Source organism: Podarcis melisellensis, assembly GCF_964234715.1.
Source record: "Podarcis melisellensis genome assembly, chromosome: 3".
Taxonomy (NCBI): domain Eukaryota; kingdom Metazoa; phylum Chordata; class Lepidosauria; order Squamata; family Lacertidae; genus Podarcis; species Podarcis melisellensis.
The window spans coordinates 108,994,399-109,016,970 of NC_138530.1; the positions used below are offsets into that span (position 1 = coordinate 108,994,399).

The 22,572-nt window shown below is 44.8% G+C and overlaps 1 protein-coding gene and 1 long non-coding RNA gene across 16 annotated transcripts in view; one reads left to right on the forward strand and one right to left on the reverse strand.

The window, feature by feature from the left end:
- Window positions 1-6,883: 6,883 nt before the first annotated feature.
- LOC309367421 lies at window positions 6,884-14,362 on the reverse strand. The gene is made up of 2 exons (XR_014167157.1): window positions 14,263-14,362; window positions 6,884-7,170 (listed from the first exon to the last, which is right to left on the reverse strand). It is a non-coding gene; the product is annotated as an uncharacterized lncRNA (long non-coding RNA).
- Window positions 14,363-14,973: 611 nt separating this feature from the next.
- The window catches only part of LOC309367264 (uncharacterized protein), a 279,394-nt gene continuing 271,795 nt past the window's right edge, over window positions 14,974-22,572 (forward strand). For all 15 annotated transcript variants that reach the window (XR_014166959.1, XR_014166960.1, XR_014166961.1 and 12 more), the window contains exons 1-2: window positions 14,974-15,157; window positions 15,311-15,350. Coding sequence is in view for 5 of the 15 variants with exons in the window: in XM_081906678.1 (XP_081762804.1) it covers window positions 15,143-15,157; window positions 15,311-15,350 (55 nt within the window). In the remaining 10 variants the exon portion in view is untranslated. The remainder of the gene's footprint in view (window positions 15,158-15,310; window positions 15,351-22,572) is intronic.

Consider the following 22,572-nt stretch of genomic DNA (forward strand, 5'->3'; position numbering starts at 1 on the left):
TGGCTTTCAGCCTGAAATCAAATACTGGGAGCACGGGGAAAGCTGGCTTCTGAAGTCATGATTGTACTCTCAACCTCATCCTAAGGGTCCTGCTCTCTTAATAGAGCTCCTTTTCATGTGAAACTCTGGCGTCAGGCAACATGGAAGCCCATTTGTAAACACTCTCTTCATCATAGGGCATCACGCAAAAGTTGGCTTCCTAGAGTACTCTTAGAAAGCTAGCTGAACTGTGGGCACTTCCTGGGTTGGCGTAACCTGGTTACGCTGTATGATGGCTATACGTCCGTTGAGAATGTCTCCAGTTCAGAGCTTGAAAGTTCTACATGTTGCATTTGTTGCTCAAACTGTAATTAAAAACAAGACATCCACACATTTTTTGTGGCTCTTTGTGACCCCTCCCCCAAGTACATGTAGGGTTCCACCCTCAAATAACCCTAGCATGTCTAATTAGTGCGGGAAGGGGTTAAACCATAGAGAAAGCTGTCCTGCCAGGCTTAGCCTGTGACATCACTTCCCACCTTGAGAGGAAATGGGTCACCGAGCCTTTGTTAGGTCTCTTTCTCTCCATGTGGAATTCAGTATGCAAGGAGCTCTGAGCACATGCTTTAACCAACCTCTTTTTGTTTCAGACCAGAAAGGAGTCTGAAACAAGTGTTTTTTCCCTACCAATAGTTTAAAAGCACTTATATTTCGTTACTAAGCAATGTTTTGACTGCCTGTGCATCTTTTCTGACTGCTGTGTAGGAAAGAGTTTTGTGTATTGAGAGTTTTGTAAGGAAACCGTTTGTGTGGGTCTATCACTACACTAGGGGAGTGGGATAGCTTGGAAAGAGCTTTTAAAATGGGACATTTTGTGGCTCACTGGAAGGGCACATTTTAAAGGTTTTACATACTATATTCCCATGCTTTTCTTTGCTGCATGTTTTGAGGTATTACTGCTGGGGTTTGAACTTGCAACCTTGGCGTTTTCACTTGCACTCTCACCAACTGAGCTAAGGTTAAGCAGACAGAGTCTCTGCCTTGCTTCCCTTTTATCCATCCCAATCTTGATTGATGCACCTGAGCTTGTTCCAGCTGAGCAGCTGTGTCTCTCCACTTAACAAATGTGTGATCTTCACCAGCTGAGTGACCACAGGCCTCCTCCCAGACCTAACAAGCCTCATGATCTCTTCCTGGTCCACTAGTGAGCTGGGCTGTCTTCCCTTGCCTTCCTCAGTCTCCTGGAGTGCATTTTCCACTGTTCCCAGCACCGCCATGCCCACGGAGACAGGGACACCTCTGGTTCTGGTGGTTTACAACATCCTCTGATATCCCGTGAGTACCCCCTAAATCCCCGACCTCCCCTTCCCCATCTTCAGGTTGTCCCAGTATGTACCAATCATAGCTATACCCCTCGCTGGGATCCTTTACCCCTTCCTTGGTGTCCTGCCAGTTCCTGAGACCCATTGGGTTTTGGGAGACTGGAGCTTTTGACTAGTGTTGCAGCCGAGATCTACTTGGTTTTCCTTCCTGCCATGACGACAGGCAAGAACACTGGGGTATAGTTAGAATCATAAGGCACCCCCAGGGTCATCAATGCAGGAAAGTTTGCCCCAGGCGGGCCTTGAACCCACAAACCTGGGATTGAGAGTCTCATGCTCCACCAACTGAGCTGTTCCTAGAAAGCAGACACAAAGAATGAGTTTGCTCAGTTCAAAGAGTGGAGATACCACGTCTTATTGAGCGATATGGGAAGTCCCAGAAAAATAAGAATGGTAACATGTGATTTTTTTTTAAAGATGTATTATGTGAAAACTTAATAAAAATATTTATATAAAAAAGAATGAGTTGGCTCAGTCCGATTGCCATATTTATGATTGGCGATTGTGATCAGCCAGCTATGGTTGGTTAGTAGCAAACACCTTTGCATCACGTAGCTTGGCTCGCTTTTTAAAGCAACCACCAGCTATTTCCTTCCTTTAGTACCCCTGAACATTTGCCTGTGGTGCATTGGCAGGGCTGGTCTTACTATTAGGCAGAGCGAGGCAGCTGCCTCGGGCAGTGGATGCAGAAGCGGACAGCGGTGGCAGTCACCATGGCTGTTCCTTCCGATTGGCGGACAGAGTTGTGTGCGCCAGGCTGCCTTCTGTGCGCTCTTAAAGCTACCCTGTGGCCAGGGTTAAAATAAGATCCTGTTACCAGTCCAGTACATGGAAAGGGGGGTTCCATGTTGTCCTTTGCTCCAGGCAGCCCTGTGTCTTGGGTTGGCCCTGTGTATTTGGGTCTGGGTTGATCCAAGCAGCTCTTTTGTGCTCCTCTCTGGCGCCGGGAGAGAGCCAAGCAGCGGCTGGGCTTGTGAAGTCTTATTCTTTCTTGCAATTGGGGGGCTGGTGGCTTTTTGTGCCTTGAAGTGATTTCACGTGAAGTTTTATGGTCTCTTGAGTACTAAAAGAAGAAGAAAAAAAGAATTATTATTTAAGGCAAGCTTCAAGGAAGTGTGATTCATGTGTTTTCCCAGTGCAGCGTGGTTCCTTCTGACAGCGCCAGGTGGTTAAGAAAGCAGTATTAAGGGACACAGACCACTTGCTCTTCTGTACAATAACGCCATGTAAAGGTCTGTTTTTTGATTCAGGGAGGGGAAGCCTTGAAGCTTTCACATCCACAGTAAGAAACCCAGGTTAGAGCTGCCAACTTTTCTTCCTATTACGTCAAGGCATCACAGAGTTTAAAGCTTAGTAAAAGTCCAAGGTCCCCTCTCCCCTCTCCTTTAATCCCAAGGTAAATGTTAGGCAGACAGCAACTCTGCTTTATGCATTAACAAACCTGGCTGGGTCTTTCTGGAAAGGCTTTTGCAAGGGCACTTAGGGGATTCTGAAAGTGCTGCTTGGCTGTGAGGGGAACTCCAGGAGTTGCCATTTTGCCGATGGGGTGCGAGGGGGTAGCACCTTGGCCTCCCTTCATAAATTCGCAGCTATTGCAAATATCAGCTGGGTTACTGTTTTGTTATCTCTGGCAAAAAAAAGCGCCTGGAAACGGGGAGGGGGCTGCTCACGTTGTTTTGAACTCCGTGGGGTTTCTTTACCAAATCTTTCCGTGCATGAACAGTAGCTGCTGAATGAAAACCTTGTCTCGAGACCCTGTGCAGGAAAACAACACACACACACACACCCCGTTCCCTGCTGCTTTCCTTTCAAAACTCTGATCATTAGCACCTTGGACTTGGTTTGAACCTTGGACACTTGGTGGGCTCCAACGGGGAAACCCTGCTTCAAAATCAGGTTCTCTTTATGTGGATGTAATGTTTTATTATGTGTTGACGAGCACGATGCTGTGGGGGTTGAATGTCCTTGAGAGAGAGAGAACTGGAGACTTTGGAATATTTCCGTTCTTTACAAGTATCTAAGGAAAATCTTTAGCAAAGACAAAGGCAGAAGATTCACACATCAGAGAGAGAGGGGCTATCCCAGTCATTTTAGGTAAAGGTAAAGGGACCCCTGACCATTAGGTCCAGTCGTGCCCGACTCTGTGGTTGTGGGCGTACAGCTTCCGGGTCATGGGGCCAGCATGACTAAGCCGCTTCTGGCGAACCAGAGCAGCGCATGGAAACGCCGTTTACCTTCCTGCTGGAGCGGTACCTATTTATCTACTTGCACTTTGACATGCTTTCAAACTGCTAGGTTGGCAGGAGCAGGGGCCGAGCAACGGGAGCTCATCCTGTCGCGGGGATTCGAATCGCCAACCTTCTGATCGGCAAGTCCTAAGCTCTGTGGTTTAACCCACAGCACCACCTGCATCCCATCCCAGTCATTTTACCTTCACCCAACTCTTGAGTACAAGTGTTTTCTCTGTCTCAAGATGATGATGCTGAAAGGTGCCCAATACTACTCCTTGAAAATCATAGATCTGTAGAGTTGGAAGGGACCCTGAAGATCATCTTGTCCAACCCCCTGAAATGCAGGAATATGGAGCTTTCTCATATGGGGATCAAACTTGCAACTTTGGCGTTAAAAGCACCACACTCTAACCAACTGAGGTATCACCTGTGTTGGATTATGCAATTACATCAAAGGGCCTACGGTCCATCAGGTGTTACTTGAGAGCACTTTGATGTCTGAGATACAGGATCAAAGCAACTTCAGAAACCAAAAGGAAGCCAAATTTTCAAACTCTTATTATTCTGAAGAACTTGGAGAACAATAAATTATCTGAAAATCCTCAAAGTACTTTGGGCCATGATGAATAAACACTATTATACCTCTAAAAAAAAAAAAAGGGGGACGCGGGTGGCACTGCGGTCTAAACCAAGGAGCCTTTTGGGCTTGCTGATCATGAGGTCGACAGTTTAAGTCTGTGCGATGGAGTTAGCTCCCGTTGCTCTGCCCCAGCTCCTGCCAACTTAGCAGCTCGAAAGCACACCAGTGTGAGTAGATGAATAGGTGGTGAGAAGGTAAACAGTGAAGACAGAAGTGCCTGGCGTGCTCTGGTCCATGGGGACACGAAAAGTCGGACACGACTAAACGACTAAACAACAACAACAGGTAAACAGCATTTCCATGTGCTCAGGTTTCCATTATGGTGTTCTGTTGCACCAGAAGCTGTTTAGTCATGCTGGCCGCATGTCCTGGAAAGCTGTCTGTGGACAAATGCCGGCTCCCTCAGCCTGAAAGCAAGACAAGTGCTGAAATCCCATAGTCGCCTTTGACTGGACTTTACCGTCTAGGGGTCCTTTACCTTTTTAACTTTACGACGGGGTGAGCTCCCATTGCTCGGTCCCTGTTCCTACCAACCTAGCCAAAGTGCAAGTAGGTCAATAGGTACCACTCCGGCGGGAAGGTAAACAGCATTTCCGTGTGCTGCTCTGGTTCGCCAGAAGTAGCTTAGTCATGCTGGCCACATGACCCGGAAGCTGTACGCCGGCTCCCTCGGCCAATAAAGCGAGATGAGCACTGCAACCCCAGAGTCGGTCACGACTGGACCTAATGGTCAGGGCCCTCTTCACCTTCACCTTTTCAAATGTGACAGCAAAGTGCACCATCAAACTGCACATGGCTGGCATTCCTTTGCTCTGTATACCTTTCATTGCACTGACATTCTAGGTAGGAAGAGGATGCAGAGGAAAGAATCCTGCTTTCAAAACCACTTTTGATTCTTTTCCCTTACACTTCTCGGTTCAACACACTGCACATAAAAATGAGCCAAGTGTGCTGAGACCACCACACCAGTGCCATGCGGAGAGCAGGACAGTTATCTTCACTCATCACTCAAATTTACAACTTTGCAATATAACAAAAACAGCTGCTCAGCTGAGGCAGGAAACCAATGTAATCCTTTTGGAAGCTCGGGGTAGAAAAAAGCTTGTAGCAGCACATCGAGGAGGCGGTTTGCCTCTGAATGCCAGTTGCTGGGGAGCATCAGGTGGGAGATTGCTGTCCTTGGAATCACGTGGGTGTCCCATGGGAATCTGGTTGGCCATTGTGAGAGAGAGCAGGATACTGGCCTGGAAGGGCCTTTGGACTGGTCCAGCAGGGCTCTTTTATGATCCAGCCGGAAAAGGAGTGCAACAACTTCAACAGATATGTTACGGCAGCTTTCTAGGAATGCCAGAGGAGCACCTGCAGTTTACTAAACAGGCAAAGGCTGTCCAGTTATGCGTCTGTCATTGTCTTTAACAGCTGGCAATCGATTTGTGCTTTGGATTTGTTTTCAAAATCTCCTAACAGAGGACTGGGGGGGATTATAACCTTTTACAACCTTAAGGATGTAAAAACGAGCTTGAAAGCCACCTTAGCTAAAACAAACATAACAAAGAGAGGCCAAGGATGCGCAAACACTGAATCTGGACACTTTTTGAAAGCAAAACAAGGTGACCTATTTTCTTTGGGCAAAGACAGCAGGTTAAAGTGGCTCAGGGTCTCTTGTGTGCATTTTTGACATAGACTTTCAGAACTTGTGAGGCAATATTATGATGTGCTGTGTCTGCAGGGCCGGCCCACTCATAAGGCAAGGTGAGGTGACCCTGCTTCGGGCAGCAGGATCCACAGGGACAGCAGATCTCAGTGTAGATGGTTTATTCCACTGCTTGTTGTAGATCTTCACTCACCCCTTCTTCCCTGGCAGGGAGGGAGGCACCATTTTGCGGTGCCAAAATATCTTGAGCCGGCCATGGGTATCTGACTGATACTTCTGGATTTGCTGGGGTATAGTACTTTGCCTTTATTACTGGAGAGAGGCACAGGTGACATCCAGGGGAGGAGGAAGGAGGGTTTGGTGGGGGCAGTTTGCCCTGGGTGTCACCACTGAGGACGGTGACAAAATGCCAGATGGCACTCACCCACTCTGCGGAGTCAAAATATACACCGTCATGTGATAGACAAAGATCCCATGACTGCAATCATGGAACAGGAATTCTAACATCTCCTGGGAGTGTCGTGGTGGCTTGGGTGCCCGCAGGCTCCGTGCTGCCCAAATGGTCCACCCACTGTCTCCCCTGGCTGAATGGTAGGAGGCAGGCAGACTCCTTGGAGGCCCCATGGAGTGTCCTGCCCTGGCTCGCCCCACCCTGCGGGCAGGTGGCCCCACCCCTGGGCTCAGGGCACACACGCTGCCCCAGGCGCCCAATCGGTTTTCTCCACTGCTGGTGACATTCCCACAAGCCACCACCATGGCAGTGTCTAAATATTCCAGTAATTTCCCCTCCAAAAACAATTCTACTTGGCAAGGTAGACACACATAGACACACAGTTGCCCATATTTCTATAGCCTTAAGGTGGAATGATCAAGATTTTTGAGCAGCGGGGTTGCTTTGCAACATGCAGTATTGGCCCTTGGAGAATGAAACCCTGTAGAAAATGTGAGACCCACAGCCCTGGACTTTAATCCCACAGAAGTCTTACCTGTTACATGCTTCCTGGCACAAACTATTCTTTCTTTTAAAACAAACACATCATATTTTGAAGAGCTATTTCTCTCCCAACCCCACTGCCAAGCAGCTTTTCCTTACTGGGAGAGACAGAAGGGTGGTTTTTTGTTTTCTTGTTTTTAAAGCAATGTCCATGCACTTCAGTAAAAGTTGCTTTTTTTGCAGCTGATTTATGATCTCTGGGGCTGTGAGGGAAGAGTTGCAATCCCAGCCCTCTGTGGTTCTGCTCCAGGATTGCCCTAGAGAGGTAAGAGGCCCTAAAGAGGGAACGGCTGAAACAAACCAGGAAAACAAGTCAGAAACTCTGAATAGATTATGATGCAGCTACCATAGTACATGCACACAAACTCTGACATATTTATGGTGCTTCCAGTGGTAAGAAGCGCTGCTGCTGCTGCTGTTGTTACGACTGCTAAAGAAATAAACAACATTTTTCACAAGCCAACAAGAGCAGGACACAGTCAAGACTTTCTGTTGCTTTTGTTATAGATATCGCTCTTTCCACCCCAATGGGCCACTTTTGTCTGAAATAACCCATGGTGGAAAGAAACACAACTGTAATTTGTCACCTTTGAAAGTGATAAGGAGCTGGGAGTTGAGAAGCTGCCTGGCCACCATGCCAAGGGGCGGGCGGGAGGGAGAGAAACCCATTCACATTACAAGCATTGATGCATAGAAAAGAAAAATATAGCCTGCTATTAACTTTTGATGTCGGCACCTCCCATGCTGGTTTCAATGCATTACGGAATATTCTGAGTGAACACCAATGTCAACTTGAGCAAGATATTGTTATAGATTTGGAAGGGTAAAAGGTAAAGGGATCCCTGACCATTAGGTCCAGTCGTGGCTGACTCTGGGGTTGTGGTGCTCATCTCACTTTATTGGCCAAGGGAGCCAGCGTACAGCTTCCGGGTCATGTGGCCAGCATGACCAAGCCACTTCTGGCGAACCAAAGCAGCACACGGAAACACCATTTACCTTCCCACCGGAGTGGTACCTATTTATCTACTTGCACTTTGATGTGTTTTCGAACTGCTAGGTTGGCAGGAGCAGGGAGCGAGCAACGGGAGCTCACCCCATCGCAGGGATTCGAACTGCCAACCTTCTGATCGGCAGTGCCATCCCCCTAAATCCCAGAAGGGAAAAATACAAGCTGCAGAGGAATTTCTGGGCTAGCCTATGCAAAACGACCTGGCCCCCATGAAGAAACAATACAGGGCCACTGAGTTCCATTGGCAATGCAAGAGAACTGTCTTCCCCCCGTGCCCTGGGGTGTGAGCAGAGGGGATTTCGAAGGTTGCTATGATATATGGGTGTGAGGTGACAGAAAAAGAGAGGTTTTTAGCAGAGTGTTCTGGGAAGAAGAAGGAAGAAGACTGATGGATCCATCTTGGGCAGGCTGGCTGCAGGCTGGCTGGGAGAGATGGCTTGGACAAGCCCCTCTTTAAATGACCATACTGTAAGATCTGGACTCCACACTGTAATCTTGAAGGAATGGGGTAAATGTGACGTTTCAGCTTGGAGGACCACCCATGTTTTGGGGAGAGCATACACGATCTGGCAGCATATGCTTTCACTTCACTAGCTAAGGAGAGTCTACCATGTAGACAGGCTGCCTGTCTAACTCTTATTTATTAGCACACCCATTTATTAAGGTTTATTGCTATTTCTGGGCTACCCTGAGGCACAGGAAATATCACATGTGAAGCATTCTCGATCTGACAAATAGTGCTTGACTACAGCCTACGATGGCCCCATGAGCTCAAAGCATGTCCCTGTTTAAGGAGCAGTCTTCTTGGATGAGTTGCACCACGTTGCCCTACTGTGGTAAAGGCTGCTTTGAATTTTGACCACAGGAAGCACACTCAATGAAGAAACGTTTAATCAGAAGATCTTCACTGAAACATGACACACGTTTCAAGGTTTGCTTGTTTTTATAGCTGAGCGCTGACAACCAGCAAGGTCAGTTTATGATTAAGTCTCTGTGACACCGCCGGTCACTTGCACATAATTTGCATTTTTATTTGGAGCTAGGGGTCCAAACAAGTTCCACTCTTCCCTTGGAACCTTGAATTATTTGACTTGCTATTGGCTTTGCAATTGACATTATCCCGAGCCTCTCAAAATCTGGTTTGAAAAGTTCATGAACTTCTCCAGAGTTGTTCAAGGCACAGCAAGGAAAGTGACTGGGACTGGAATTAAATGATGAGGCTGTGGGATGCTTTCCTCCCTGTTCTCTCCAGGGCTTTAGCTGCCAACCTTTGAAAAACCCGAGTGGGAATGCAGCAGCTATTGAAATAAGATGGGTTCAGGTAGTCCAGGAAGTGGTGTGGATGATTCAGTGTGCGTGGTACATGCTTCTTTCTGGGTCACACTGAATAAACATCTTAGTCTGGTATTAAAGGTTATCAGAGACTTGAGACTGGGCTCATAATATTTATTCTGTCCTTTCCTCTGTGAATGTGTTGGAGAAGCAACTGACATGGCCAAAAGTATACATTGCAAACATGGATTGCCACATACTGCTTCAAAACAGTTTGTAGTTGTGATCTGGGAAAGGCAGGATATTAAACAAACATCTTTCCTTAAGGAAACTTGGGGAGCTGGACAGGACATATTCTGTTGTGTGGGTGTGCATTGGATTCAGGAAAAAAAGTGAATCCAAAGCTGGAAAAGGGTGCCTTAGAAGGATATGGGGCAAAGCAGGATCTGTATTCTTAAGGAAATCAGCCCTGAGTGCTCACTGGAAGGACAGATCCTGAAGCTGAGGCTCGAATACTTTGGCTACCTCATGAGAAGAGAAGACTCCCTGTAAAAGACCCTGAGGTTGGGAAAGATGGAGGGCACAAGGAGAAGGGGACGGCAGAGGACGAGATGGTTGGACAGTGTTCTCGAAGCTACCAGCATGAGTTTGACTAAACTGCGGGAGGCAGTGGAAGACAGGAGTGCCTGGCATGCTCTGGTCCATGGGGTCACGAAGAGTCGGACACGACTAAACGACTAAACAACAACAAAGGATCTGTATGAGGCAACATGAATAGAACCTCTGAAGTAAACAGTGCAGATCAGATTGGGATGAATCCTGAGGGAATGAATGCAGAGTCCCTCAGAGGAATTTTTGGTTTGCCATAGGTGATGTGGGATCATTATGAGGCAGCACAGATCAAAGCAAGGAGTCTTCAAGTGCCTCATTGATCCAGACATTTCAATAATGCTGCAGACAAACATCTGCTGAAAGGGAAATTAATGTTGCTAAGCTTCCAATGTAAAGAATAATTCTAGGGTGAGGAGACGGGGAATAAAAAGCAGGTGCCACAGTGGGGAGAGTGTGGAAATAGAACTCCATTGTGACTTTCAGGTCAAGCTTGTAATCAGAAATAATTATTTTACCTGCAAAGTGAAAACTTTTAGCTCCACCGCCCCCCACAATCGGCTTTAAAAGTTCTACCACAAAAGACTCCACACATATTTATCCACAATTTGCCAGGTTTCTCACCCAGGGATACCTCTCTCCTGATAGCAATTTTCAGACCAGTTGTCTACAAAATGCTATAGTAATTCCTTTCTATCCACCCCAAGAATTGTGATAGCTGCTGTTGTTTGGATACCACTGCAACTATCTTCTAGAAATTTGGCAGTATTTGTGTTGTTAGAAGAAGTGACAATGCCTGCAAATGTAATCCAATTCTGCTATAGACGTAAAAAAAGTTATAGGCGTATCCTTTTTTTAAAAAGTCAGAATTAAAGGTACCCAGCACAATAGCCCCTGGACCTATCTGCTTGTAATTTGGCAGGCTTTATCTTCTCTGGAGGGTCTTCCATACCTGAAAACTTCATACACATCTGTCAAGAGGGGGGGGGGTGAGTTAGAGCCTACAAAGTGCCTTGGACTAAGGTGGGCTAAACCAAATCTTTTGGCCAGTGAAACCCCCTATCCTGTTGCTTTCCTGGAATTATGCATAGATGTGAGAAGGTTGTCTAGACCTCATGGCATCAGGAAGACCCTTTAAAAATCTTGGCTTTTATTGAATGAATGAAGCCGAAACATTAAAGAATAGATTCTCAAATTAAGGAGCTGCTTTCCCCCCACAGACAGATATTGCTCAACTAGAACTGTGTGTGTGTTTGAGTAACTTCTGATTAAGTCAAGGAATAAGACTTCCGGTATGTCTAATTCATGAACACTTTACCGAATGTTGCAAGATTATAAATCAAAGCACTTATATTAACCAGCCTATTTCTGTTACGAGAAAATGTACTCTCTATAAACTCAAGCAACCCCTGACAGAAAGCATGAGATTTTGTGTGATGTGACATAAAGACTAACATCAGACTTTCTGGACTCATACTGAGGAATCTCAGAAGACGTCTGGGGATGTGTTGTGTGACTAAGGCAGCAATCCTAAGAATGCTTATTTGGCAGTAAAGCCCATTGAAAACGAGACTTACAACTGAACCTGCGTAGGACTGCGTTGTTGGAATAACATGAATAGTCAGTGACAGAGAGAAGTCAGTGGGTGCAACTGCACATTTTGGAAAAGGAATGTGGAAACGTTTTTCCTTGCTTTGGGTTTAGCCCTCAAAGACTTGCATTTTCTCTTCTTTGGAAAAAAAACACCACAATTTGTGTGTTGCTTCCCATTTTGAGGCTATTGTGATTTATATACATAGTGTGGCGATCACACAAGGTCCCCGGACATTTGATGGTCTATTGATCCCTGTGCCACCACTGTGATTGCTTCCCCGCTGCCACCAACCCATTTCTCTCGGGTACAGACGGAGTCCAGACAGTTGTTAACATTAACAATTAATTGCGTTTATTTTATAGGCATGAACAAGTTTATGGTTTCAGTTAATTTTTCTTGGCAGTTTCTTAATCTTAGTTTTTGTACTGTCCTATATGTTCCTAACAACTTCAAACTGATTATCCCAACTTTCTATCTGACTCCTCCTAACAGTTCCTCTCACTCTCTCACAACACAACTCGGCCAACCCACACAATTATCCTCCCTCTTCCTTCTCCAACTCCCAACTGACTTCCACACAACTCTAACTCTAACCCCTCCCCTTGGGTTCCCACTGGCCAATCACTTCACACTGGCCAATCACTTCCTGCCTGGGATTTAGTAATGAATCCAGTGCAACGGGCTTTTACAGATGATCATGCTGTAATCTTCACCTTTTAATAGGAATGCTCCTATTTAATGTTAGCTGCCCTAAGCCCGGTCTCAGCTGGGGAGTGCGGAATACAAATAAAAGTTTAATGTTGTTGTTGTTGTTCAAAGCTAATCAGCCATGCCTTTCTTCCAGATACTCCATTTCATTTACCTTCAACCCCATTTTTCTTTATCTTAAAAGCATATATTATACTGTATGGCCAAATTGTTTTCTGAAGTGCACAGGACATACAGCATCAGCTTGTGATTGGGCTTGGGCATCTACTCATCAAAAAGAAAGAGAAAAAACTCACATGTCATATGCCTGGCCCACAGGACACACTTACAGCTCTTTGTATCCTGGACAATATCTGGAATATTTCTACTATGGCCCAAGTGTTTTATTCCCCAGTGTCATAGAAGTTCTATATCCATTAAGTTTACCAGAAGTAAAGCAACCCTCAAATGTGATTTTGAGGATAAATATGTTATCGGCTGGTGCAGGTTTGTTTTATGACATTGACATGAGTGGTCTTTTTTCACATCTTCAACACTGTCCTGCAATTCTTTGAAAGGATTATTGAACTTCCCTCCAAGACCTCTAATCTTTGATGAAAGGGATATATTTGAAATGACCACTGATTTCACAGCTCACTCAGTTTATTCATAAAAGGGGGAAAACATTTTCCAATGAAGCTCTCACAGATAAGTGTGTGTCAATATTTAAATATAATATGCAATTGCTACTTTATTATAATGTATTCTTTAAGACCATACTTTTGTATGTGTGATATATTTTATCTATCTCACAATTAACCCCAAACAATAAATAATGGAGATGTCCTTTAATTTACCCTCTTACTAAGTGATACTGAATAGTGGAGGTCCACTAATAATATGTAAAGTTCTATTATGGGAAGAACTCTTGTTCAAGAGAACTTCTGTGTTTGTCTTGAGTAATGTTCTTTTGTATTATTTTTGGCTTCCCGAATAATTTCCCTACATTATTTGGCCTAATTCAGCTGAGAGTTCTAGTCTGGTCAAACTAAGTTTCCAGACATAGGCTGTACAGGCCATTAGAGGCCCATTGAGTGGATTATTAACAAATAAATGAAGATGGCTCCTCAATCCCTGACCACCACTGGTAAACAAATGTACTTTGTGTAATGTCACCATTTGCTCTGTTTGAAAGCACAGATGAGTTTTCTCTCTTTCTTTAAGTTGTTTTCTCCTTTGCGTCTGCCATTTCCATCACACAGACAGGCTACCCAAGTGCAATAAATTGAGATTAATATTTGGCTGAGATTGAGCATTTACGTCCAGTTGGCCATTATGGAAAATGAATCAAGCAGCCCCCTTTCTGACTGCAGCCCAGTCTTTCCATTCTCCACAAACAAAAACTTTGTTATACATCCCCGTGCAGCTATTCAAAAACCATTTCATGGGTTGGATCAAAAGGTATCCTTCTGCATGCAGAAGTCATCTTCCGAGGGGTTGTTTTATACCTTGTGCTATAGCATTGGATTGGAAAAGTGAAACTACATCCAAAGGCATTCAAGTGGTTCTGCAAGAGCTAGCGCAGCTCCATCTGGTATGCAGGCTGAGACCTTACCTGCCCATGGACTGTCTTGCCAGAGTGGTGCATGCTCTGGTTATCTCCCGCTTGGACTACTGCAATGCGTTCTACGTGGGGCTACCTTTGAAGGTGACCTGGAAACTACAACTAATCCAGAATGTGGCAGCTAGACTGGTGACTGGGTGTGGTTGCTGAGACCACATAACACCAGTCCTGAAAGACCTAAAATTGGCTCTCAGTACGTTTACGGGCACAATTCAAAGTGTTGGTGCTGACCTTTAAAGCCCTAAATGGCCTCAGCCCAGTATACCTGAAGGAGCGTCTCCATCCCCATCGTTCAGCCCGGACACTGAGGTCTAGCTCAGAGGGCCTTCTGGTGGTTCCCTCATTGCGAGAAGCAAAGTTATAGGGAACCAGGCAGAGAGCCTTCTCGGGAGTAGCGCCCGCCCTGTGGAACGCCCTCCCACCAGATGTCAAAGAAATAAACACCTATCTGACTTTTAAAAGACATCTGAAGGCAGCCCTGTTTAGAGTAGGACTTTGCATGCTGGTGGCTTTCACCTCTAATAATCTAATCCAGTGTTCATTTGGTTCAGAAATATTCTTCCCTCCTTACTCACTCATACACTTACTTATCTGACTGGTGATTGCTCTTGGGTGGTTGTAGGTGATAGTTCCTGTTTCTTTCTGCCACCATGAAAGAGAGAGAGAGAGAAAGATTGTGCCTGCATATCTTCTGCTTCAGTAAAGGAAGGAGAAAGTGGACAATGTGGCCTCATGCTGATATTACTAGTCATTGTGATCTCATGCTCATGTTGCTAGTCATTGTGATCTCATACTGATGTTAATCAGGCTCCAGTGGCGGTTAGGCATTGGTGGGGGTACTGTTTTATTGTTATGCAGATGAGGGGGGGAAGGAGCGCCATCACCTTCCCCCAAACAAAGGGTAATCCGGTAAAGGATTCCGGGGGCGTGGCCTTGTCCAAAGCCTAAGGAGGTGTGGGCCCACGGCACGCCCCCACGCGGTGACGCCGGGGGGGGGGGGAGATCCTAGCTGATGTGCCTCAGCAGGACTCCTCCCACTGGTGGTTAACCCTTACCAACCTTCAAGCCGGTTAGTTGTTGGGACCAATGCCTAAGCCAATACCGCTCAATTCCTTTAATCCAATAAAGTTGTGGCCTAATTTGACCCATTAACCTGAATTCTGTTGTCCTGTGTCTTTATTTCATTGGGGGGGGGGAGGCGGGAACTTGCCACGCAACTAGTCATTGTGATCTCATGCTGATATTACGAGTCACTGTGACCTCATACTGATGTTAACCACCTTAAGAAAAGTGAGACATAGGTCACATGTTGTAGCCCGCTGATTTTAATGAGAAATCTTCCTTCCACCCTCCCTCCCTTGTTCACTGGCAGGTAGGCAGGCCCCATTATCCACTACTTATTTTAGACCATGGGATGACTGCCTTCGGTATCCTTCTGCCTGCCAGCGAAGAACATCTCTCTGTGCTATGCCCACCTGCTGCCTGCCACACAGTGGCGTAGCTTGGGGGTGCAGGGGGGCCGACGGCACTGGGCGCAACATCTGGGGGTTAGGGTAAGGGGGCGCAAATCCATGGGTTAGGGGGCGCAAATTACTTGCCTTGCCCCGGGTGCTGACAACCCACGCTGCGCCACTGCTGCCACAGATTTCTGTAACCAAAGGAGATCCACGAAAAGGTAAGCAGCCATTCTCTGGAGCTCCCAACAGAAAGCCAGCACTGGAACGGTTGAAGTTTTTCCCACTGAAACTAAATGAAAACCAAAAACCTAAAGTATTTCCTCTTGAACACTCCTAAATAAGGGAATTCATGACCACAATGACCACCATCTTAAATCAGAGCATAAGAGGAGCAGACAAATGGATGGAGTTAGCAATGTGGAGGCTCCAAGTTCAGATATAGGATGTCTTTGAGTGCAGGTGCCACTCTTGGAAGGGAGAGAACAACAGAGGGATGCTGTTTGCCTTCATACCCAGCTTTGTGAGCTTAAAGGCATTGGTTTGGCTGCTGTTGAAGGCATGATGTCTCGATGGGACTTCGTGTTGATAGAGCAGGGCTCTTCGTAGCTTCGTCATTGAAAATGCTGGAGTATTCTAGACCTTCAGCTCAATGAGTATACAACTTCTCTTCATATCCTTTGCCTCTCGATTCACCCTTTGCTGCCTCAACCAAGTTACTAAAGGTCCCTGTGGCGATCACACACAGGGCCCCCGGATGTTTGACGGTCTATTGACCCTGTGCCGCCACTGCGATAGCTTTTTCCGCTGCCACCACCCCGTATCTCACGGGGACACACGGAGTCCAGACAGTTGTTAACATAAACAAATAATCAAGTTTATTTTTAAATGCAGGAACAAGCTTATGGTTTCAGTTTTCTCTTGTCAGTTTCTTATTCTTAGTTCCTAACAACTCCAAACTGATTATTCCCAACTATCTATCTGACTCCACCTAACAATTCCTCTCACTCTCTCACAATACAACTCTACCAACCCACACCTAAACCTCCCTCTTCCTTCTTCAACTCCCAAACCTCAACTGACTTTCAAAACCTCCCACTCTAACTTTTATTCCCCCCTTGCATTCTTGCTGGCCAATCACATGACACCCATTTTAACCCTTTCCTTATGACCCATCCTAGGAGGCAAACGCCACAGTCCCCATCTAAGCATCCTGGTTTAACCAAGGAAAGCCCTGCCCTTTGGAGGATAGCTCAGTCAGTACAGCATCAGACTCTTAATCTCAGGGTTGTGGATTTGAGCACCACCATGGACAAAAACCATTCCTGCATTGCAAGGAACTGGACTGCATGGTCCCTTCCAACTCTATGATTCTAACTCTGATGGTGACTCAAGAGTGATTGAACTGATGGCACAACTTGTGTGAGTTAAAGGCTTTGCTTGGGAAGAGGGAACCACCGGTTCGCAATGCTATTTATCTTCATTAAAATAAGCCTTACCTATGGGCACTACTAGCATTCCTCTTTCTGAAGCCTGCTATTCCGATAATTGAATTTGGAGTTCCAAGTCTGGTCTAGGTACATTGCATGCTCGCTTGTTTGTTTGGTGACCTGGCTTGGGAGACTAATTGTTTTCCGTTGCCTTGAGGTAAACAAATAGTGTTCTATATTCAGTCTAGTTCTAGCTCATGTTCCCGTGCTTCCTTTAATTTTCCATGATGCCCTATGAAGAAAATGGAATATAGGCTTGCTCAATATGAATGGAGGCAACTGCAGGTCTTCAAAATGATGGATGCCGTCATCCCGCCCCGTGGCAGGAGTTATATTTCTCAGTGTCACAAGAGGAAAGAAACAAACACTTTAAGAGGAGCAAGAACCCTCCAGTTCTTTAAAGATGCATTGGTATTTCCAGAGCTCAGATAATTTTTCTGCCAGAAGCAAATGTGACCTAACTTTAGATTTGGCCTTTGTACAGAATCCCCATTGTTAAAAGATGTGACTTTTAAGTACTGCAGCAAAGATGTGAATGGGGAGATCATCAAGCAAGGAGGTCAGAGATTGTCTAAGTTAAAACAAGGCTTTGGACAGACAACTTGGATCCTGTTGCCTGTCTCTTGAGCCATCTGTTGTTATGTAGTTAGCAGCATATGTTTAAACATAACTTTTTACTGCTCCCTTGTATGGACTGCAATCCCATCTCTCCAGTTGTCTTATTCTCCTTCTTGGTTACAACTGTTTGCTTACGAAAATGGTGCCTGTAGTATCTAGTGCAGGCATTGACAAGAAAAGTCTGTCGCATTTAGAACATTTTCAGAAGTGACTTATCAGAAGACGTTCTCCACCAAGAATGCATTCATTTGGTAAACAAGCGTCTGTGTCTATTGCATCAGCTTTAAAGCACTCTCATGTGTATTTAAATGTATGTATAAATCTCACGTTTGCCCTTGAAAAATACTTGCCATTGGGCTCCTGGTACTTTCCTGTTGGCTGTCTGTGGGTATTTTGATGGGAAAAGCCAAGTTCATGCAAGCATGCATCTTTCAGTCCTCTTATTGGCCACATCTAGGTACAAAGTAGAGACATCGCCTTGCCAACAAAGGTCCATATAGTAAAAGCTATAGTTTTCCCAGTAGTGAGGTATGGAAGTGAAACCTGGACCATAAAGAAGGCTGATCGCCGAAGAATTGATGCTTTTGAATTATGGTGCTGGAGGAGACTCTTGAGAGTCCCATGGACTGCAAGAAGATCAAACCTATCCATTCTTAAGGAAATTAGCCCTGAGTCCTCACTGGAAGGACAGATCTTGAAGCTGAGGCTCCAGTACTTTGGCTACCACATGAGAAGAGAAGACTCCCTGGAAAAGACCCTGATGTTGGGAAAGATGGAGGGCACAAGGAGAAGGGGATGACAGAGGATGAGATGGTTGGATGGTGTTCTCGCAGCTACCAGCATGAGCTTGACCAAACTGCGGGAGGCAGTGGAAGACAGAAGTGCCTGGCGTGCTCTGGTCCATGGGGTCACAAAGAGTCGGACACGACTAAACGACTAAACAACAACAACAACAAAGGTACAAATATGGAAGCGATATTGTAGACCTGTCACTGCCTATGTTTTTCTGCCTTGCCATGTTTGTTGGTCAAACTGGTATGATAGTGTTTTATGTAGCAGCTAGGGGGAAATGGAAATGAGCACCTAACAGTATAACCACCATCAGTGCAATAGGTGAGTGTTACATGAATCTACAGGACCTATTGGATAATACCTGTGTGATCTCTGAAGATGTGTTGCACTCTGTTCTCATGCACACCTCAGCTATGTCTGGTGGATTCTATTAAGAATTTTGTTTGTTATAGTATTGTATAAGATTTGGGTATATCTATGTGTGGACGAGCACTTTCTAGGCATGGAACAAGTGGAAGTGTGAATGAGCCCTGAGACCCTGGCAAACCTCTGTCTGATACTGGTCTACTGGATCAGGTATACCCAATGATTTGACCTAGAAGACGACAGCTCCATATGTTTGTAGGAACTCAACCCCGGCCCCGTTCTTTTCCGCTTTGGAATGCAGACAGGAAATACGAAACTGATTCCTACAATTTCATTTGTTTAAGCACTTTCAAGATCCCCATGACAGGGAACGCATCGTGGTCAGCAGAGTATGTGGAGTGTAATATACCAGCAGGGCAGAAAGGCTAACTTGAGAATGGGATTAAAATTCACAGTTCAATTTACAGTGGCACGTACAGTTGAAACCCACTGCCGAGTGTGTATCCCACTCAAGACTTAAAGAGTTCTCTTTGTGAAGCCTACTGTGATTTTTGGCTGTGGAAGGGAAGTGGGTATGCAAAACAAAGCTCTTTTTACTAGTCAAACGTTTACAGTGCAAACAAATTCAACTATGCATTACTTCAAATTGAAAATTAACTGACCAAAAAATTCTATTCAAGTGTCCTTATTGTTTGCTTTCTTGTTTCCAGAGGAGATTGGAATTTTGCAAGGGAAACACTATAGGAAGAAAGGTGATCAGTACAGGAAGGTAGCAAAATTTGCCGAATTAGATTCCTAGTCACTTAATTCCATTTCCAACACAAGAGATTTGTTTTAAATGGAAGCTGCAGTGCAGGTTTATTTTATGTCTCCAGAGTTACAGGGAGGCATGTGCTATGGAATGCGGCATTCATAATGAAATGCTGAAGAAGCTTGTTCTGTTGAGTTTGAAGAACGGGAGTCATAAGGCTGTATACTCACCTACCTGCGAGTAAGCCTTATTAAGCTCCATGAGCTTTTAGTTCTGAATAGATATGCATAGGATTGTGCTGTCAGGGACCACCATTGTCTTAAAAAAAATATATTAAAGGGGGATAACAATAGGTAGCGGTGATGCAGCAGCAGTTATGTGGCTTAGGAATGCCCAAAGAGCTTCACAGAGATTGCATCAATTATTTTTTTTAACATAATATTTATTAACAGTTTAAAGATTACAGAGAAAAGCAAAAGAATTAAACAAAACAATACAATGCACTACGAAAACAAAAACACTACATTACACTAACACTAAAACATTAAACTAACAACACAAAACAAACACAATTTAAAACACATCCAATAGTTTCAGTATCTTATCTTTCATTCACTTGTTTCCATGACCTCCTCACACCTCCCTTTTTGTATTCCACTTCAATTAACTGTTTCAGCAATTCCTTTCCATCTTCTTCTGTTTTCTGTCCTGTAATTTATCTTAACTTATTCTAACCTTATTTTTTCCCTTTAATGCATTAGAAATCTATTTGTAGTTAACTCCTTATAACATTTCTGCTAAAGCCATATAACTTCATTCCAACATTTTCCTAACATTCATTAATTTTACAGTATTTCTGTAAATAATCTTTAATTTTTTCCCAATCTTCTTCCACCGACTCTTCTCCCTGGTCTCGGATTCTGCCAGTCATTTCCGCCAGTTCCATATAGTCCATCAACTTCATCTGCCATTCTTCCCGGGTGGGTAAATCTTGTGTCTTCCACACAGAGATTGCATCAATAATCCTTGTGACAAAGACAGAGAACCTGCTGTTCTCCAGATGTTGGACTCTTAGTTCTGATCAGTCCCAGCCAGCATAGCCAGCAGTGAAGGATGATGGGAGTTGACCTCCCACAACATCTGGATGGTCCCAGGTGCCTCACCTCTGATTTCAACAAGGCTATACAGCAGGACAGTGTCAATACTCCTCTACAGGAGATGATGGGTTAAGGCTGAAAGGTTGTGAGTTGCATAAGACCACTTACAATGACAGAGGTGAGAGTTAGGGTATGTTCACATTAGCAGCATAAAATGTACTGAGGTTGTTGTCTGTCTGTTCCGGCTGCGTTTCAAGCCACATTTGGGCAAAATGAAGCCTGAATGAAAAAGTAAATAAAGAAGGAAGGTAGGGAGCAGCCAAAATCCATTTACGATTGGTAGTCACAAAGGATGGAGTTCTCAAGGCAGATGCTCAAAGGATACTGGGATCGTGAGACGGAACTTTGGATTCCTGACCTAGGTTGGAGGTAAGTATAGTTCAGCCATCCCCATCCCAGTACCCTTAGAAGCTCTCATCAATACCAGCCAGCAGAGCCAATAGGGAGTTGTAACTTAAATATCTCGAGTGCACCAGGTTGGAGGAGGCTGGAGTGCTCTGGTCCATGGAGTCACAAAGAGTCGGACACAACTAAACGACTAAACAACAACAGATGCCTTACACAAGATTTGAAGATAAAACTTTACTTGTTCAGCTGTGCCAGCCTGACAAGTATTATTCATATATGTATTAATGAATGCAATACATTTCTCTCCCTTGAGCCCAAGAGAGGGTTTAGTCCTTTTGTTTTCAAAACTCCTTCATAGCAGTGCATAAGTTGTTAATCCATAGCTTGCTCATCCTCACAAGCACCTTCAGACAGTGTCTGCTCAAAGTCACCACACTCCCACGTTCTTGGTCAAAGGATCAACTAACAGAATAACCAACCAGCTCCCAACTGCCAACTCCTTTCCCCAATACCATTTGGGGAATGCAAACACAATACAGATACTAGCAACATACCCTTGCCTTCTGTGGGAGGGCCTTGGCAGTAGACCCCATGCTTTTGCATGCAAAAGGTCCCAGATCAATCCCCAGTGCCTTCAGGTAATGTTATGTACTGAATTGAATAGGATCCAAACTGCAGCAGTCTGATTGGTCCTAGAACAATAGGATCCAGAATGCAGCAGTCTGATTGGTCCTAGAACAATAGGATTCAGAATGCAGCAGTCTGATTGGTCCTAGAACAATGCAGCAGTACGATTGGTTGGCAGGAACCACCCAATCATGCTCCAGATAGAAGTGAATCCAGAACCTGATTGGCTTACAGTAGAATTCTGGAATTAGCCAATCATGTGCAGCCCATTGTGTAAATAATGTATATAAAGCAGATACTTTGAGGGGACATTCATTCATTCCTCCTCACCACTATGAGCTGGATAAAGAGCATGAAATCACTTTGCGACTCTGAGTATATTTCAGGTAAGGTTGTCTGAAACCCTGGAAAGCTGTTGTCAATCGGGTATAATAGACAACACTGAGCTAGATGGACCAATCGTCTGATTTTACATGTTTACATCTTTCTATTTTTCCATTTGGGGAGATGACCAGGTTTCAACTATACTTGGAGTAATTCTGAACGCACTTGCATGCTTATGTTACCCCTGATATATCTTTAGAGCTTCTACAAATGAATTTTGAATTCTGCACCTTAGCTGAGCATTGTTCGGATTTGCAAGAGGGGAGGTACAACTTGTGGATGGATGCACTCTGTGAGTCGTCAGTTATTCACATTTCTTTTGCCTTGGTAAAGTCTGCCTTAAGATGTCATCTTTCATCAGCCATCTGTTAATAAGATACTACTCATGGTGACTGTTAGTTGAGAAGCTGTATTTCAAGGCTGGCTGTCGCCTGATAACTACTGCAAACCGTAGTACTGCGAAGCTGAAGAAATACTTAAAATTGTCCGAGAGAGTGTTAAAACACCAAGGATTAGCAACTGTACAAACAAGTCCTGTCTCTAGCTGAAGTCAATTAATGGTGAAATAGTTACAGAGTTTACGTCTTGTGCCAAAGGACTGAGATTTGGGTCCAGATGCATTGGCTTTAATCACTTGTTCGTTTAAGTGCACCGGGGCAGGGGGGCCGCTCTAGCAATTAAGTTTTGAGTTTTGGCAGAGCCTTCAGAACTTCCATTAGTTAGCCAAATTATGGGATAGATTGTACTTGGAACAGCTGTCCTTGTTAAAAAAAACCCTCTCTTAAAAAGTAAACAATGGGTTGTGTTATAAAAAGAGACAGGGAGAAGAGGCTTCATCTGTGTCCCACATCAACATGTTTATTAAGGAAACAAGTTAACCAAAAAAATGCAGGGTTCTCTTCCACTCCCC